Source organism: Thunnus thynnus, chromosome 1 (assembly GCF_963924715.1).
Source record: "Thunnus thynnus chromosome 1, fThuThy2.1, whole genome shotgun sequence".
Lineage (NCBI taxonomy): Eukaryota > Metazoa > Chordata > Actinopteri > Scombriformes > Scombridae > Thunnus > Thunnus thynnus.
The window spans coordinates 4,579,334-4,597,575 of record NC_089517.1 but is presented as its reverse complement, the minus strand read 5'-3'; the positions used below and the strand labels follow the sequence as shown (position 1 = coordinate 4,597,575).

The following is an 18,242-nucleotide window of genomic DNA, read 5'->3' as shown; positions in this document are numbered from 1 at the left end:
GAAAGGATGCATTACGGTAAAGTGATGTAATTCTCTGAACTTACCATACATACTATAATGTCATACTTAGTCATTATATCCACATTACTCATGATTATTTATCATAAATCTCATTGTGTGAATATTTTGCGAAAGCACCGATAATCATACCTACAACACTGTCACAATATCAATATCGAGGTCAAAAATATCATAATATTTGATTTTGTCCACATCGACCAGCACGACTATGAAAACAAAAAACAGGAAGTTCAACACACTGTTGATTTATTAATTTTACTGGGAAAATTTCACATCCATAAATCCAATTACTGGAGGTCTCGACCATCATTTGAACTTTTCATGATTGAATTTAGAAAGTATTTTGAGTCTATTCAACTTATAAACACTAAGAAATGTGCACATACACTCAGTATGCTCCAATCATATTTTAAAGATTTTATTGCCTACCTTTTTTATTGAGTTATTTTTTAAATTAATTTTATTATACTTTAAACCCTATGTCCTGTTACCATGATGAATGTATCCACCGATAGAAATTGAAGTCATGCCTGTTATCTTTATTTCATTATGATGCCTCAGTGTTTTTTCTGTTGTCTTAATGTCACATGCTGTAAGTGACGGTTTCTATAAATAAAGAGATGGGGGAAAAAAAGTCTCCCTTTCTGTCTGTCTGTCTCTCTCTCTCTGTCTTTTTTAAATTTTATTTTTCAAGAAATAACAAGACATGACAGGACAAACTGTAGCCTATCATTCACGACGCAAGGTAGGCAACTACCTGGGGCTCCGATCTAAAAGGGCCCCAGACAGCTATAGATTAATTATGATGTTTAGACATAAAAAAATATTGAATTATGTTACCATTCTACCTCATTTTACCCTGAAATAACCCTGAATTAAGGCCTCCAAAGCACTCGCAGATTCAGATTTTATGATGCACTATTATTGATTAAACTATCCAGCATTATATAAAACAGTTAGCATTAAGAGCTTCACTCTGAACAGACGTTAAGTAAATTAAAGTCTTGTGCTGATAAAACCTCTATTTCACTTCTAAGTAAAAAATTTAAATGCAGGACTTTTGCTTGTTTTTGTTTTCTTGGCTTCAGTTAATGCTATTAAGATGAAAGTTTGGAGTTTGGTTGTGCGTCTGTCTGCGTCTCCGTCTCTCTGCCTGTATCTGTCTGCCTGCCTGTCTGTCTGCCTGTCTGCGTCAGCCTGATTACTTCGCTGCCTGTCTATCTGCCTGCATATACTGTCTCTCTCTCTGTACGCTGTGTGTTCATAGCAGAAAGTCAACAGTGGCTCACCCTCACTGTCATTCACGCCCACAAAGACAAAGACGTCCAAAACACATACTGCGATTTTGCACGGTCAGTGGTTTCAGCAATACGTGACCAACACTGCCATCACTGGTAACTGTTATAACACATATAGTGACGCTTTCATTATTGTCATAGTGTTGCAAGATCAATTAAAATATGACAAAAGACACATTTTTATGGGTCCAAGTTGTCAAAAAATGTTCAGCGGTGAAGAATTAATCAGCATTACCTGATCTATCCATAGTGGTGTTGTCATGGTAACAGAAATAACAGAGATTTTTTCCCACATACGAAGCTTATACATGAACTGTAGAACCACATACTTTAACCAAAATACACCAATTGTCCAAGAATCCCGCATGGATTATATCAAAGTAAGGCTGCAACTAAAGATTATTTTCATCACCAGATTAATCTGTAGATTATTTCCTTTGTTAATCAATAAATTGTTTATGGTGTGAGTCACAACTTCCTTGTTTTATCCGACCGTCAGTCCAAAGCAATTAAAATATGATAAAAAAGAGACATTTTTACGGGTTGAAGTTTTAAAAAAAAGATGTTTGTTGTCAGCAGGGATGGAAGAACTACTCACATCTGTTATTTCAATAAAAGTAGCAACACCACAATGAAAAAATACTCATTACTTTAAATAATCTTACCAGTAAAAGTATATAAGTATTATGTATTTAAAGGACGGATTCACAATGTTTCAAGTGTGTCTTAAAACAACAGCCAGGAGCCCAAATGAACATTAAAACATGTTTTTCTTGCTGTAATAATTCCTCCTGTTCATACTAAGCATTAGAAGATCCCCTCATAATATACTGTATTTACTAATTGTTGGATTTATTTTATTACTATTATCATTATTATTGATAAGGTTTGGTTAATTAATAGAAACACACACAGTGGTGATGTCATGTCATGTGGTGTCTAAAGAGGGTTTTGTGGTTATCTTGTTCTTGCAGACTCACAGAAGCCCAGCCTACTCTGCACTTTATCTCAGAAGCAGATGCTATTTTCAGCTTTTTTTTGTTTGTTTGTTTGTTTTTAACTATGTTTAGCCTGCAGTTTTTGTTTTTAATAGAAAACTGACAGTAGAGAGCTGACAGGAAAGGAAGAAAGAAAGAGAGAGTACAGGAATGAAATGAAACAAAGGTTCCCAGCTGAACTCGAACGTGAGACGCTGCAGTTACATAGTTCAGAAAACCTCACGGCCAGCAGACATTTCCCAGAATGTATTTAAACTTCATCACCAGTATAATCACTGGTTTCAGTTTCAGTGTGAGTGAACTCTGGCAGTCACTCTGAAGACATAAACATCCTCACTTTATCAAACACAAACCGGTTTGGATGAGCAGAGGTGGAGATTATTATGGAACAGTTGCTTAAACACCAGTTTGTTAATGATTGCAGTGTTACTGGTGCTTACAGGCAACAGTTTACTGCATTATGTAAAGTATTACCCAAAAGAGGAAACAGTCCCTGTCAGCAGTATTAGAACTTTTCTATTGCTCATGTTTTTTTTTGTTTTTTTTTACTTCCTGTGGTTTTTGTTCTTGTGTTACTCAGTTTTTCAGTTGACTCACATTTTGTTTTTGTTGTTGATCTTTCAGTTTGCAGTTTTTGTAATTTATCTTGATTAGAAAGCCGTCACTCTTTCTTTATTTCTGTTCTTTCTTCATGTAACATTACTTTCCATTAGTTTAGCTGTTTACAAGTTACAAGTGATGATTTTTAATTATCTGTTAATGCATTAATTTTTTACACAAATGCATCAAACATTTGGTAAATAAAGTCAAAAATAATAATGACAAATAAGGATAAACATCCATCAAAGCTCAAGGTGACCCTAAATAATAAAAAAAAAACCCAAATATTTAGAAGATATTTTGTTCACAATAATATGAAACAGTCTGATTTCAAATGATAAAAATGCCAACTAGTGAACAACCACTCGATCGATTGGCCTTATAATTTCAGTAGCTTGAAGAGACAGTTTGCGGGTTGCAGTAAGCCAGCAGAGTCATTTCTGTGTCTGTTTCAGTTCTGTTGGTGTGGACGGAGACCACAGGGAGGAAGTTCCCAACCACTAAGCACAAGTCTCAGCGACACCCTCATGTCACTAGTTGTCTAATCACCATATTTTTTATATCTGTGGGAGAGTGAACCACAGATGATTCCTTGGCCTCTGACTTGAAAACAACAAACAATATTTTACACCACTTGACCTCAGTCTCGTTTATTCCTTCATCTCCATTTGTATGTCATGTCCAATAGAAATACAGTATATATCGTGTGGAAATGTCAACATTTTAACACATTTTGAGTCTGATATGTATTCAGGATGTGGAGAGGCGGTGAAACTGTCACCTCACAGTCATATCTCATTGTTAATATCACAACTCAAGTTAACTTTCATGTCACTTTCCACTTTCATAACTGTAATGACGAACCTTGCACGTAAGCTGCTTCCTTTAGCATTCAGCAGTGTTCATTTAGTTATTTATGTTTTTATTGGGACCGTGTACAGTGTTAAAGTTAAATGTTAACATTTATAGCTAATTTTGATCTGCAGTCCCTTATAATTAAAACATATAACAGCATAATAACAAACATACAAAGGACACATTATACAAGCTACATACAACAGCTCATGTATTCATGAATCTGTTTTTGGCCTCTAAGGGGTAAAAAAAAAAAAGGTCAAACAAAAAGCTGACAGACACATAACCTTCACATATTATCACATTATATCAATTGTTATGGCTAATATGACAGCAAACAGTTGCTTACTGTCACACACACAGCACAAAAACAACATTATCATCCGGTTTTAGTCTCCGGTCACCTGACAAATATAAGTGACTGTACAGTTATTGTGTAATTTTTCTTTACTTTGCCCTTGACTGAGAAAAAAACAATTCACCTTTCCCCCTAATGTTTCAACATAATATAACAGCAATGAGTTGGTACAACAAGATTAAAAATGGGTGTCAAATATTCACCAGCAGGCCTCTGATGAAGCAGATTATTACAGTTTATTTATAGTTTATTACAGTTGGCAGTGGAACCGCTCTAATCAGGTTTTTACTACTGGGACAAGCAGAAGTTAATCCTCCTCTGGTTAGGCAACATCTTATTTAAATATGAGCTTTGTACACTGATCACCTTTTTGATGGCACAAAAGCAATGAAACGCCGCCGTGTCATTCACAGATAGTTAAATGTTCTCATAACGGTGTGAAACAGTTTAACAGTCAGCACATGTTCAGTTCAGTAAAACGCCTTTAACTGTGCCACTTGGAGTCGTTCCAGGTAGTAAACGGGCTTGATGTTTTATCTATGTAGGTTAAGTGTATTGGATTCATGCTCATATTTGAAGAGTGCATCAATTTTTGTGACTTGATTACATGTTTTTGTGGTGCTAAAATCGCTCTGAAACTGCAGGTGGTGGTTAAATATAGTGAGTGGGAAGTGTAGTGAGGAGTGCAAAATACTTCAAAAGCATAAAAAAATAAAAAAAAAATATACAGTTAGTTATGATAAGTGTTGCTCAGATCCAGTCTCCCCCCTTTAAAATGAGCGACCCATAAATAAATATGTGCTCTCAGAATAGTAGTAAGTGTCTACATATGGTGTTGTAGCTCTGCGGGTGTTGATTTCAGGAGGTCTCGGTCGTGTCCCAGCTGGTCATAGTCTCTGATCCGTTCCAGCGTTTCCCTGCAGGCAGCCGCTCTCATCTCTGCCGTCATGACTAACGCCCCCACGGCTGACACACTTGTTAGCTCCATGATTCAGCAGCTGGCCCAGAGTGTCTGCGAGTCGCTTTTTAAGAGCTTTTTAAGAGGCATTTCAAATGAATCATGAGACCATTTTCACCACACAAAAAAAAAGAAAGAAAAAGAAAATGAAAACACTGTCTCATGTAGCTTTTTCTGCACAGACTGTTCAGAAAACTACTGAAACTGCTCAGTTTGTTTACGGCGCTGAAGACATTTAAAAATATGTGTTTTTATTCTTGCTGCTTCAGTTGGATGCAAACTAATGTATGTGCAAAGTCTGACACTGAAAGGCTGTTTTCATAATCATCTGCTGAAAGTGGAAAGTTTCTCTGCGCTCCGTGAAAATCTAATTTTGTGCCTTTTGGGTATTTGAGCATGATATGTGACATCACGACTAGCTTGGAAGCCAAACGGTCCAGTATGCAGCTTACACAAGTGTGATGTGGAAACTCGAAACCTCCAGTGCACAAACACTGAGAATGAACTTTACAGTGAAGTAAAGGCACATTTCAACAACACGGCAATTCAACGTGCTTTACAGAGAGTATAAAAGGCATCGAGACAGAATATAAAAGCAACACAAGACAACGTAAAGAGACATTTAAATACAGTTAAGTGTTTAAGAAGGAGACATCTGGTGTCCAGCAGTTCAACTGTTTTTCTTTTTTAACCTTTACTTATTCAGGGGAATTTTCACTATGAGTAATTCTTTATTTTTCTGGAACGTCTTGATCACATTCACACAGTTATACAATCATAACTGGAAGCTGCCCAGTACAACCACAGTCTGATCTGCTGCCACTGGAGCAGCTAAACTGGAGCGGTTGGGGTTAAGGAGGGTCTTGCTCAAGGTGGTAACGAGGGAGGGGCGATCACTGCTTTCACTTTCCCACCCAGATTTATCCTGCCGGTCTGGAGGATTGAACCAGCAACCCTCCAGTCAAAAGCTTGCTTCTCTAACCTTCAGACCACCACTGACCTTTGAAATGAATGATATTTGCATATTTATAGATTCTGGATTTTTTTCATGAGGGAGACACACATTATTGTTCCCAACAGAGTATTTTTTATATCTCTTAATATATATCTGGCGGGTATCTTTAAATCTATTAAAACAGTTTAAAGACCCCCTCCAGACATGTTTTTTTTTAGGTTTTTAAAAATACTAATAATTTGTGTCAGATATGTTGATATGATATGTTAAAAAAGTTCAATTACAAAAAATAACACTTACTTCTTCTTCCTCATTGAAAAAAGACACCAGATGTTTCCTCCTTCACGGTAAAGTCCATCTCAGTGGAGGCTTCAAGTCTCCACATCACACTTGTGTAAGTTACATACTGGACCATGATTGGCTACAAGCTATGTGATGTCACAAATGATGCTCTTAAGGAAAAGCCTTAAACTGAGATTTAAGGTGCACAAAGAGAACAACATCCAACTGAAGGAGCAAGAAGGAAAACTCATTTTTTGAGTGGAGTAAGACTTTAAGGAGTTTGGACATAGTAGCAGTATAAGTAAAGATATTTTATAGCTTTTCATGAGCTGTGAGCACATTAAATGCCTAAAATGATACCAGTTTTGATTTTGCACCGGCAGCCTTCTAGGAAAAATAGCCTTGACTCAGTGATGTGGATTGTATATTGTCAACAAGTCAACAAGTGAAGAATTTCTGTAAACAAACTCATACATTGATTCAGTGGATTCAAATGAACACGGTGCTGATTTTCTGTACGTGCTGATGCACACATATACTGTACACAGTATTCATGAGACTTCTCAGATAGCATTAATGTTATGGGAACTACAGTCTAGCACAAGTTTACAGAGCAAACAGTATTGTGCAAGCGTGCTTGTGTAAACGTCAGCTGAGGCTGTCGGTATGAATCAATCTGAACTTGACTGGAACTCACGAGTCTTTAATGTCTGAATGAATACTCTCGTTAGAAAAATAAAATCAAAATGTGCAACGACTATTGCAACAAGTCTGTGAGCACTTTTGATAGGACACTAACAGTAAGCATTAAAAGGGAACTCAATTGATTTTATACATTAGATTCTGTTTCCAGGTCTCGGGGAGCACTGCTGCATGTGTGTAAAAGGTCGTTTAAAGTCTTTCGTGTCTCCAGAGGGAGCTGTGTGAAATCTGATAAATTAACTCAAGTGCTCAAAGGCTGAAGGCTACAAGTTTGAAAAGTAAAAGAAAATCTGGGGATGTGGAGTTAAAAAGAAGTGAGGTTACCAGACCTCTGTAGCTCCTCATCTCCGCTGGAGGCTAGCAGCTCCAGGCTACATTAGCAAGAGGGAGGGGTCTGTGTGCTACACGACAACCCCTGACCTTTGACCCCTAAACCCTAACCCTAACACTAACCATCTCACCACTCATGCCTAAACCTAACCAAGTGGGTGTGTCCTGTAGCATGGATGTATAATAAGAGCTGGATAGGGCGCCACTGCTCAGCCTTGCAGCCAATTTTTCCCAGTGGCCACTCGCGGTATTGCAGCGAAAAATCCCCCTGTGGCCCAAAAAGGTTTTTCCCCGTAGACCACCATTGTAAAAGAGACGCCTGTAAAACTGTTGACAGGACCCCTTGAACTGTCTATTATGACTCTTTCTGTTATGAACTTTTGATCCATGGAGGTTTTATGTTTGTAAAACTTTCCTCAAGCTGAGAAAAGCGATTTAAAAATCTGTGACGTCATCACAATGTAAAGTCTATGGGCCGAGCGGGAGCTCGTAGGCCGTACAACACGGAAGCAAACCCGGAAGCTAGAAACTTTTTTTGGTGTATGCACCAGGCGAGCAGTTCCTATAGGACTGAATGGGCGCCATTTTTAGTCCGGTATCCAGCTCTTATAATACATCCATGTCCTGTAGATACTGCAAGACATTAGCCGCTACTAGCATAACACACTCGAATCTCCACACATCTATATCACCAACACAAATGTTCATACTGACCTATATTTAGTTATTATAGACAAAATGCACAGGAAAAAGTCATATTTGTCTCAAACACACAGCACAAAGGACATTATTGACTAAAAAATATACCTCAGTTCTTTAGCTGAGAGTTGCGCTGTATGTAAAGACAGATCATTTGCAAAAAATAGAATCATTCTTCTCTGATGTGCAACTGTATTTTTAACAAATATTTGTATGTATCAATCATCCTTTAGAGCCTGATACAGTCCTACGTATTGCAGCCTCTTGTAAAGGACCTGTACAAGTCACCGTTGTGATTCTTAATGGTTTGTGCATCGCTGATCATTTATCTTTGCTGTCCAGGTTCTGTGAAGTCCAGGTTGATCCCGGACAGCAGCTCTCCTCCACAGGAGCGGTTCAGCAGCTCTTTCAGGGCTTCATTCACGTCGTTGTTGAAGACAGTGGAGAAGTTACAGTTGGGGTAACCTCCACCACCTCCAACCATGGGAGATGAACCCATGACCTCCTGCACCCATTTCAGCTCGTTGCTAAGCTCCTGGCGCAGCGCGTCCAGGTGGTTCTGTCTCTCCTGGTAACGGTTGCCGATGGCGCTGAGGCTGGAGCTGAAGGCCTGCATGTCGTCCTGCAGGCTCCTCTTCATGGCTTCCACTTTGCGGAACTCGTAGCGGATTTGTGAGATGTCGTGACGCACTTCTTCGCTCTCCTCTTTATACCAGGCCTCCTTTTCATTGTATATAGAAACCATGGCGTCGATATCTTCCTGCAGATAGTCATGGGCTGCTGCCAGGCTGGCGAATGAGCTCTCCATCTGGTCAATGTCCTCCACCACCTGGGCGAAGCGTTCAAAGTTTACATAGGTGTTGTTGGGGGGCATGCTCGAGTGGGATTTGATAGTGTACTCCCTCAGGCGCTTCGTCTTCAGCTGGCGCCGCTCCTGTTTCTTCGGCTCTTGGGCTTTATTTTCCTCCTTGTGCTCGTTGGACTTTAGGGTTTAAAGAAGGGAAAGTTAGGAACTGTCAAACATTTAAAACATATGATAATAATACAATAATACAATAGACAAAACAAAAATAAAATAAAATGTAATAAAGTTTTCACTGTACCTTAATCCATGGGTGATTAAGAGCATCTTGAATTGTTAATCTTTTCCTGTAAGAGAAAGAAAAACACTCAAATCATGTTGCGAAACTTTCATAATCACTCATGCGTTATGTGATTTTGGTGAGCAGAACAAATTTTAAAAACACAGAGATTACATTTCTTGTACTAACTAGCACAAGTGTGCCCTGAGGACAATGTAATTCAATAAGTTACACTTAAGCTCTTACTTCGTATCCTTCTCCAGCAACTGGCTGATGAATTTCTTGGCCAGCTCACTCGTATGGCAGAAGAACTCTTCATCAAACTCATAATTTATGGCCAAAATGTTCCTCAGGGTGTCTTGTTTGGTTTCCCCCAGGAAAGGTGAAGCACCACTCAGCCTGGAACAAAAAACATTAGAGGAAGTGCTGTTTATCATCCTGTTTGAGGGGAAAGTGTATGATATACATTAAGTGGAATTATGTTCATGTTTTTGTTGTGGTTCACTTGCAGGATGTAGGTGATGACCCCGATGCTCCACATGTCCGCCTCTAATCCCAGCGGCTCGTAGTTGACGATCTCCGGTGCTTGAAAGGAAAACAAACGGCAGGAAAAAAAATTATCATAATTGAAATAGCAGAAACATTAATAAACTTGAGAAAAAGGAATAAATAACAGATGAACTCGTCTTACCTACGAACTCTGGTGTTCCGAAGATGTTTTTGAACTCAACACCAGCTTCGATCTTGTGAGCGAGACCGAAATCGATCAGTTTGATTCTTGGCAACGGCACATTCTTGTCCAGTAACATTATGTTCTCAGGCTGCAGAAAATACAAAAAAAACAGACATGACATTTACTCTACAGTTACAACATTCATGTTACATATCAAAAATACAAAGAGGACTTCATACTGTATACATTCAAAAAGTGCAAAACTTTCAGTGGGTCCATTATTTTTGCCACTGCACAGACAGAGAGTAGCTATTAGTGTCAGAGTCACTGTGCACCTCATTATTTCTATATCAAACACAGCTAATTGCTCCACCTAGTGGAACAAATCTCACTCATGTATTTTATTGTGTTTGTGTGCTTTCTGTATAAGAAACATTTTGTTCTACAGTGCTCTTCTCCTCCGGCTGCACCTGTCAGAACACGAGAAGAAGAAGAACTCTGTCTAAACTGATACATCCTACTTAAAATGAGGGAAGACTGATCTGATAAATTTACTGAATAAAGGCAACAAGACAACAACACAGAATGTCAAAGCATGAAGAGCTGTTGGTTTAATCCACAGTTTAGTGTGTTGAATCCTTTTGATATTATAAGATTTAGTTACAAAAAAAAGAAGCTATACCTTGGAAACATCAGCTGAGAAAACAATCTCCAAGTCCATTTATTAGCTGTTGTGGAGCTTTCAGTCATATCACACAATCTTCACAAGCAGATGAAGTTGTCAGAGAATTGTAGATGTTCAGTGAACGACTGTGTATCTACTATGGGATATTTTAAATGTGTTTCAATATTCTGTATATGTTTTATGTATTTTCAGTGTGATACAGAAACAGAAAAATCAATCAGAAATCAAGTAAATGTATTTTGTTTTTACAACACAGGCCTGGACAGTCAAGTCAATTTTATTTTTATAACTCAATATCACAAATCACTAATTCGCCTCTGGAGGCTTTACAGGCTGCACAGCAACACAACATCTTCTGTCCTCAGACCCTTGATTAGATAAGGAAAAATTCCTCCCAAAAAAACATTTACTGGTAAAACAATGGAGGAAACCAGTATGCTGATTGGGTGTTAAAGATGTGGTTATGTTCACTATCTGTCAAACACATCTTATCAATGTAACGTGTATCTTCTACAGGATTCAGAGGGAAATTGTTTGCTTTCCTTGTTGCATTTTCTTTGTTTGTTTTGCTGTTGCTGTGTTGCATTTATGTTCAGATGTCAGAGTACATGTAAATTTCACAGTGTAATCTACAACACTTTGATTAAGGGCTTAATTTAAGGGCTGCTCATCCATGTCGGCTTTAAAGCTGAGGTTCATATAAGATCATGATCGAAAGCTCCAGAACAGTAAATGGATCTTGTGGTGAGCTTGTTTTGTCAACTGCTGTTTCCGAGGTAAAGGATGAACTTTGACCCTCAGCCGACATGGACGAGATGTTTGTCAAAATGCTCAGAAAAATGGAAATTTGAACAACATAGGCAACCTCCAGCTGCTGAAGGAGACAGTGCAATATGATCAAAAGCTCCAGAACAGCTTTATAAAAGGATCTTGCGGTGAGATTTTTTTGTGACTAAGCTTCTGTTAGTTTTTTTTATCTTCTGTTACGGTGAACTAAAAGAAATGAAAAACAAGAAAAATATTGTGTAAAACAAATTTGAACTTGAAGTCACATGACGTGTTTTGCTGTTTTTTTTTAAACAGTAAAGCAACAGAAACTGTCACATGTTTGACAGCTGTTTGTTATTTACTGATGTGACCCAAGGATAAGGATCATTATTTACAGCATGTGGTCTCTGCTGATTACATGTCATTCAAACATTTAAACAGCTGGAAGACGTGCAGTCACACACAATCTGCTGAATCATTCTGAACAATAAACTCTGAACTTTAACAAAATGTCACAGTTAAATTTAATGAGTTCATGAGATCTTTGTGCTCTTCAATGTGACTTCACTGACTCCGCCATGCTTTAGAAATGTCTGCAATGATTAGTTGATTGACAGAACTATTTTCTAGGGGTGTGCCCGAATACAAATACGTTATTCGGCAAAACACAAATAGTGGGTTTTTTTATGAATATTTGTTTCATACAATATTTTAAAAGTTATTTGTTTTCTGGGTGAAAAATAAATCATGTCAAATACCAGCGCACAGGTTGGTTACATCGCTATCTCAGTCTCCTCTGCTCCGCTGTTACGTCTATCAGCAGGTCTTAACGAGGGGAGTCACATCCACCTGCTACATGATGCACATTTCCTAATTTGGACATCACTTCCGGAGTTGGGGATGTTCCCCAGAGATAAAGCTGAGCTACTGACACATGCTTCATCTAAATTAAAAGTGTGATAAAAACAAAAACAGAATTTTTAAGCCTCTTTCCACTTTTATTCAAATACAAATACAAATAATTTTCCTGCCTCAACAAATACACATACAAATACTGGGCCCTCTGCACATCCCTACTACTTTCATAATCGATTAATCATTTTGAGTCATTTTTTAAAGAAAAATGCACAAATTCTTATTCCAGCTTCTCATATTTTCTGCTTTCTTTTGTCCTCTGACAGTAAACTGAATATCTTTCGGTTGTGGACTGTTGATCGGGACAAAACCAGTAATTTTAGGTTGCATGTTGGACATTTTATAGACCAAACTCCTAACCAATTAATCAAGAAAATAATCAACAGATAAATGAATCAATAATGATAGTTAATAGTTGCAGCCCTTCTCCTACATGCAGTTAATACAGATTGAGTGCGGCATGCTTGTCTGGACAAACCTTGAGATCAAAGTGGGCTATTTTTCTGGAGTGAAGGTAGTTCACCCCCTCCAGGATTTGCTTGATGAACTGAGTGGCTTCTTCCTCGCTCAGAGACTCCTTCTGGGCCAGGAAGTCAAACAGCTCACCTCCAGAGACCCTGCAACACAGACGGTTATCATCCAGCTGCCTGTATTATTATCTGCATAAAAAAATCAGTTGGTTCCATAAATGAGGTGAAAGATGGTCACACCGACTCACAGATGATATTTTGATATATTACAATATTAAAAACACAGGTTTATGGTCCTTTTATTGTGTATGTTGGCTCAAAGTGACACTGTAGGGAATTTTGTACTATAAAAGCTAAAGATATGCTCTTAATGTGACTAAACTCAGACTGCTGAAGCTTCATATAAACTGCAGATAAACTTTAGAATTAATTCATAGCTGCAGGAACATTTACTAATGTACAGTATTTGTCAGCAATTCTAACTTCTCCTATGAAAATATTTTTTTTATATTATTACAACTTTTACTGTATTGTCATTCATTATCTGTTTATACAGCAGACTCCACTTATGGCTGCCCACAAGAGGACAAATACATTATTCATGCTTTTATTACCTCTCGGCTAGACTATTGTAATTCTCTGTATGTGGGTGTAGAATGGTCGACTGCAGTTAGTATAAAATTCAGCCGCTTCTCTTCTAACTGGAAAAAGAAAGCGTGATCATGTAACACCACCAGTATCGGCCTCACTCCGCCGGCTTCCTGTTCATCCCAGGATTGATTTTGAGATTTTTATTGCTGGCTTTTAAGGTTTTTAATGGGCTGGTTGCTGCCTTATCTAGCAGTACTGTGCATCATCATACTCCAGTTAGAGCACTGAGGTCGACCAATCAGATGCTCTTGGATGTTCAGAGATTCAGTGACAAAAATAGAGATGAACAAGCCTCTGCAGTGGCTGCTCCTAATCTCTGGAACAGCTTATCTATTCATATAAGAACTGCTCAGAGACCCTAGAAAGTCACTGCCGGAGACCCTCCTCTTCTCGTCGGCATTCAGTTTGAGTTGAGCTTGACTTCATCTTCTATTGTGCCACAATTCTTTTATTATAATTATGTTTATTGTTTTCTTTCATTCCTATTTGTTATTTAGTTTTATATTGATTTATTTTGGTATTTTAAGCCTGTTCAGCACTTTGGTCAACTGTGGTTGTTTTAAATATACTATATTTTGGCTTGACTTGACATTATAGTGTTATTAAAGGTTTATTACGGTGGCCCTGACGTGCAAAACACAACGACAAATAGGAAAACACAACAACAAATGACAAAACACAACAACAAATAACAAAACACGACAACAAAAGAGAAAGCACGACAACAAATCAAATAATAAATAATAAACAAATAATGTTGTTGTGTTTTCTGCTTTTGCGGGTGTGTTTTGTTATTTGTTGTTGTGCTTTCTCTTTTGTTGTCGTGTTTTGTTATTTGTTGTCGTGTTTTGTTATTTGCGGTTGTGTTTTGTTATTTGTTGTCGTGTTTTGTTATTTGCTGTTGTGTTTTGTTATTTGTCGTTGTGATCTGCGCTTCAGGGTCACTGTAGTTTATATACTGCTTATAAATGTCAAACTGGGGACTTTAAATAAAGTGTTACCAATAACAACACACACATTATTTAGTCTTTCAGAACTGACAGTGTGAATCAGTGTGTGTCGTGTTGGACAGATTATTCCCGCTCACAGCTCCAGGATGAGCACCACGTCGGTGCGGTTCTCGTAGACGTCGTGCAGCGTGACGATGTTGGGGTGCTGAATCTGCTGCAGGATGTCCACCTCCCGCTCGATGTCCTCCCGTCGCACTCCTCGGGAGCTGGCCATGCTCTGCCGCTTCTTTATGAACTTGGCAGCGAATTCCAGTCCCGTACTTTTCTCTCTGCATTGCTTTACGATGGCAAACTGCCCGCTGAAACACAAGATACGGAATCACAGAGGTGCAAAGTAAAATCTCTGAGTTACGCTTGAAGTGATGGGGGAATAATAGGATTAGGGTTAGGGCCAGGGTTAGGGTTAGGGCCAGGGTTAGGGTCGGGGTCAGGGTCAGGATAAGCATTAGGGTTAGGGCCAGGGTTAGGGTTAGGGCCAAGGTTAGGGTTAGGGTTAGGGCCAGGGTTAGGGTCAGGGTCAGGGTTAGGGTTAGGGCCAAGGTTAGGGTTAGGGTTAGGGCCAGGGTTAGGGTCAGGGTTCGGGTTAGGGTTAGGGCCAAGGTTAGGGTTAGGGTTAGGGCCAGGGTTAGGGTCAGGGTTCGGGTTAGGGTTAGGGCCAAGGTTAGGGTCAGGGTTAGGTTTAGGGTTAGGGTCAGGGCCAGGGTCAGGGTCAGGGTTAGGGTTAGGGTCAGGGCCAAGGTTAGGGTCAGGGTTAGGGTTAGGGTTAGGGTTGTATAGGTTGTACAGTACATTTTTTATTAAAAGACAAGACGTGCAGAACCAAACCAACAATTAACTGATCTACTTACAAGTATTGTGTGTATAACCAAAAGCCTGATATATCTTATTTCTCTGTGCTGTAGACCTCTGTTGTTGTCCAAAAACCATTTAAAACATATCAATCAGCTAGGGGTGTGCCCGAATACAAATACATTATTTGGCAAAGCACAAATAGTGGGTTTCATATGAATATTTGTTTCATACAAATATTTTAAAAATTATTTGTTGGGGGTGTTCCCCAGAGATAAAGCTGAGCTACTAACACATTCAAAGTGCTCTCAAGGGACTCTCCATAACCTGTTGTTCCCCTTCTCCTTTCCACAAAGTTAGGTTGTAAAAAATAGGCAATAAATGAAAAGTGCAAAGCAATAATCGCCTTTGTGACAGTGTGCTGTCTCTGTGTTATGGGTGCATAAATAGGTAGAGGTCTGTCTGCAATGAGGTGATGAGTAAAGTTTTAGCTCAGTAGTCAGCGCAGTCGTCTATGATCTGGGAGACTCCAGTTCCAGACCTGATGTGGAGACCTCCTTCGTAAGGTAGTTTATTCATGAACACTTACTGTAACACTTTAATTTTCTAAAATTAAAAGTGTCATAAAAACAAAAACAGTATTTTTAAAGCCCCTTTCTACTTTTATTCGAATACAAATACAGATAAAAATAATTTTGCTGCCTAAACAAATATAGATACAAATACTGGGATCTCTGCACATCCCTATAATGAGCCAAACCTACACTCCAAAGACTAATAACAGTGATCACATTTTCAATCTCAGGAGAGTATTTCCTTGCTAGCTTGTTGTGCTATCCAAACCTTTTGACTTTGTCCTGAAGTTCTTTGAGAAATTTACAATGTAGTAGTTAGTTAGTAGTATTTTAATGAAAATAACCATCAGTTGCAGGAAAATGGGACGATGATGCAATTACATCGAGTTATTTTGTTATTTGATAAGTTGTCCCGCTCACTGAATGTTGTTCACTCCACAACAACAACTGGTCTGCAGTGCTGCAGTTGGCTTGTGATCCTAGTTTGTCACTCAAATTTTCCCACCACCTCAGTCTATTTATAGTAGCACACACATTCTGCAGCAAACGGCACATGGCACTTCGTCACCGCAGACACTCGCTCGCACTTGCATGTTAAAACACAACAGAGGCAAAGACTCGCATGTAAATTTTCTGGGTTTCACGCTGTATTCAAAATTCAAAGTTTATATGACTCTACAGCTGCATCTATTTTTGTTTCCCGGTTCACATGAAAGGTTTGTAAGCGAACACTCTTCTACTTCCTCATCTGCAGCCGGTCTGAGAGCAGATACAGCTGCTGCTAAAGATAGACGACTCCTTTAAAAAGCAGCATGACATGCAGAACAGTTGTCTCCACCTGACAGCACACTGCAACAAAACTAGGCCTAAAATACATGCTAACTTATTTTTTCTTTATCTTTTATCTATTAGGAATATTTCTATAAACTATGATTTACTTCAACATTTTAAATAACTACTTGAAATTGTGCATACATGCCAGATATCTCCAGTCAAGGAAGCAGCTTTTGCACACAGTGTGACTCCTGTTATAGCAGTGAAAGAGACTTAAAAACACATTTCACAGGTGCTGAACATAGTTAATGATTCAGTGTAATTTCCATAATGTTACAGCACAGCAATAACTGCTTCGTGCAGATACCTGCATGTTGATTAATGCAAATTTCTGCTCTATAAATTGTTTTAATGAATAACATTTCGACACCAACACTGATATAAAGGTTCAGTTTTTCTTTAATGTGTGAATAAATGAATGTGGTAACAACACGTGTCAATACAGATGATTAATGTTGCTGCACATTTATCAATATTACTGATGTTTGTGCCTGAAGTACAATACTGAAATAGTATGAGAGTTATCTGGAGAAATACCACTAGAGCTGCAACGATTGGTTGATTAATTGATTAGTTGACTATTTTGACAACTGATTTATTGTTTTGAGTTATTTTTATAAGGAAAAAAATACAAAATTTCTTAGATTTAAGCTCCTTTAATGTGAATATTTTCTGGTTTCTTTAGTCCTCAGTGACAGTAAACTGAATATCTTTGGGTCGTAGACAAAACATTTTAAGTTGCTTCTTTGGTTTTGGGAAACAGTGATCAACATCTTTCACATTAGTTGCAGCTGTAAATAACACTATGAGGCTGTTTCTATGTTTACACAAGTATTTTGAAGTGATTCGTTCATACTGTACGTCCTTTAACATAAAAATATTAAGAAAAACATCAGCTCACTTATAAGACAGATACCAATAATTTTATTTTTTTTTCAAATTAAAGAAGAAAAAGGAAAAAAAAAAAACATAAGAGAAATTTTCCAACATTTGAATCCTGCATGTTAGTGAAAAACAAAATAAATATAAAATCGTCATGTCCTGTTATTTATTAAATTAGCATAAAACTGACAGACAAGTGCATTCACACAATCTGTTATTTAGATTCTGATTTACAGTAAAGCCCCCAACATAATTCATTAAATTACGTGTAAAACACATGCAAATAATGTGTGCTTTGATACACATAAATTCACCATCCAGAAGTAAATGAGACACTGCATGTATATGTGTGTGTGTGTGTGTGTGTGTGTGTGTGTACTGTACCTTCCCAACTCTTCACCAATTTCATAGAAATCTTCAACTTTCTGTTGCTTGAATAAATCCATGGCTGCTGTCACAGTTAGGCTGATAATTCTCCTTCAGTTAACCTGGAACAGCAGACCGCCGTTATTTAATCATCTGGAAACAATTCTACAACTTATTAATAACATAATTTCAACATGGCAGTGCTAATAAAAGATAGTCTGTTATAAATTCAAAGTGTCACTGCAGTTTCTTTGGATCTGTTGCCAACCAGACAGCTTAGTTTACTGTAAACTCTGTCCGGAGTGACAAATGTTATTGTAAATGTCACCAGTAGATACATTAGTGAATAGAAAATGTCTTACCATGTTAAAAATACTTGGTGAACAGCATGTCCTCCTCCTGCCCTGCTGCGCTGCGTCCTCAGTGTGGTATACAGGCCAGGAGGGCTCTGCCATGTCCCGACACATTCCTGATCTATCATGGGGA

At 38.2% G+C, this 18,242-nt stretch overlaps 1 protein-coding gene across 2 annotated transcripts; it reads right to left on the bottom strand.

Annotated features, from left to right (window-relative positions):
- Positions 1-3,202: 3,202 nt before the first annotated feature.
- dapk2a (death-associated protein kinase 2a) lies at positions 3,203-18,242 on the bottom strand. Of its 2 annotated transcripts, none has more exons than XM_067601567.1 (9): positions 18,119-18,242; positions 17,775-17,878; positions 14,388-14,609; positions 12,658-12,796; positions 9,830-9,959; positions 9,648-9,723; positions 9,385-9,537; positions 9,160-9,205; positions 3,203-9,038 (listed from the first exon to the last, which is right to left on the bottom strand). In XM_067601567.1, exons 2-9 carry the CDS (start codon positions 17,834-17,836, stop codon positions 8,382-8,384), a joined length of 1,485 nt encoding a protein of 494 aa, XP_067457668.1. In that variant the 5' UTR covers positions 17,837-17,878; positions 18,119-18,242; the 3' UTR covers positions 3,203-8,381. The 2 variants fall into 2 exon arrangements, with proteins under 2 accessions (XP_067457668.1, XP_067457751.1); XM_067601650.1 differs by having other exon boundaries at positions 17,775-17,909; positions 18,119-18,190.

Coding starts and splice junctions, on each gene's coding strand:
- dapk2a (XM_067601567.1), bottom strand. CDS start 17,836: ATGGATTTATTCAAGCAACAGAAAGTTGAAGATTTCTATGAAATTGGT. Junction 9,960..12,657: donor TAGCCCACTTTGATCTCAAG/GTTTGTCCAGAC, acceptor TATTTTCTGCAG/CCTGAGAACATAATGTTACT. Junction 9,206..9,384: donor TTGCTGGAGAAGGATACGAA/GTAAGAGCTTAA, acceptor TTTCTCTTACAG/GAAAAGATTAACAATTCAAG.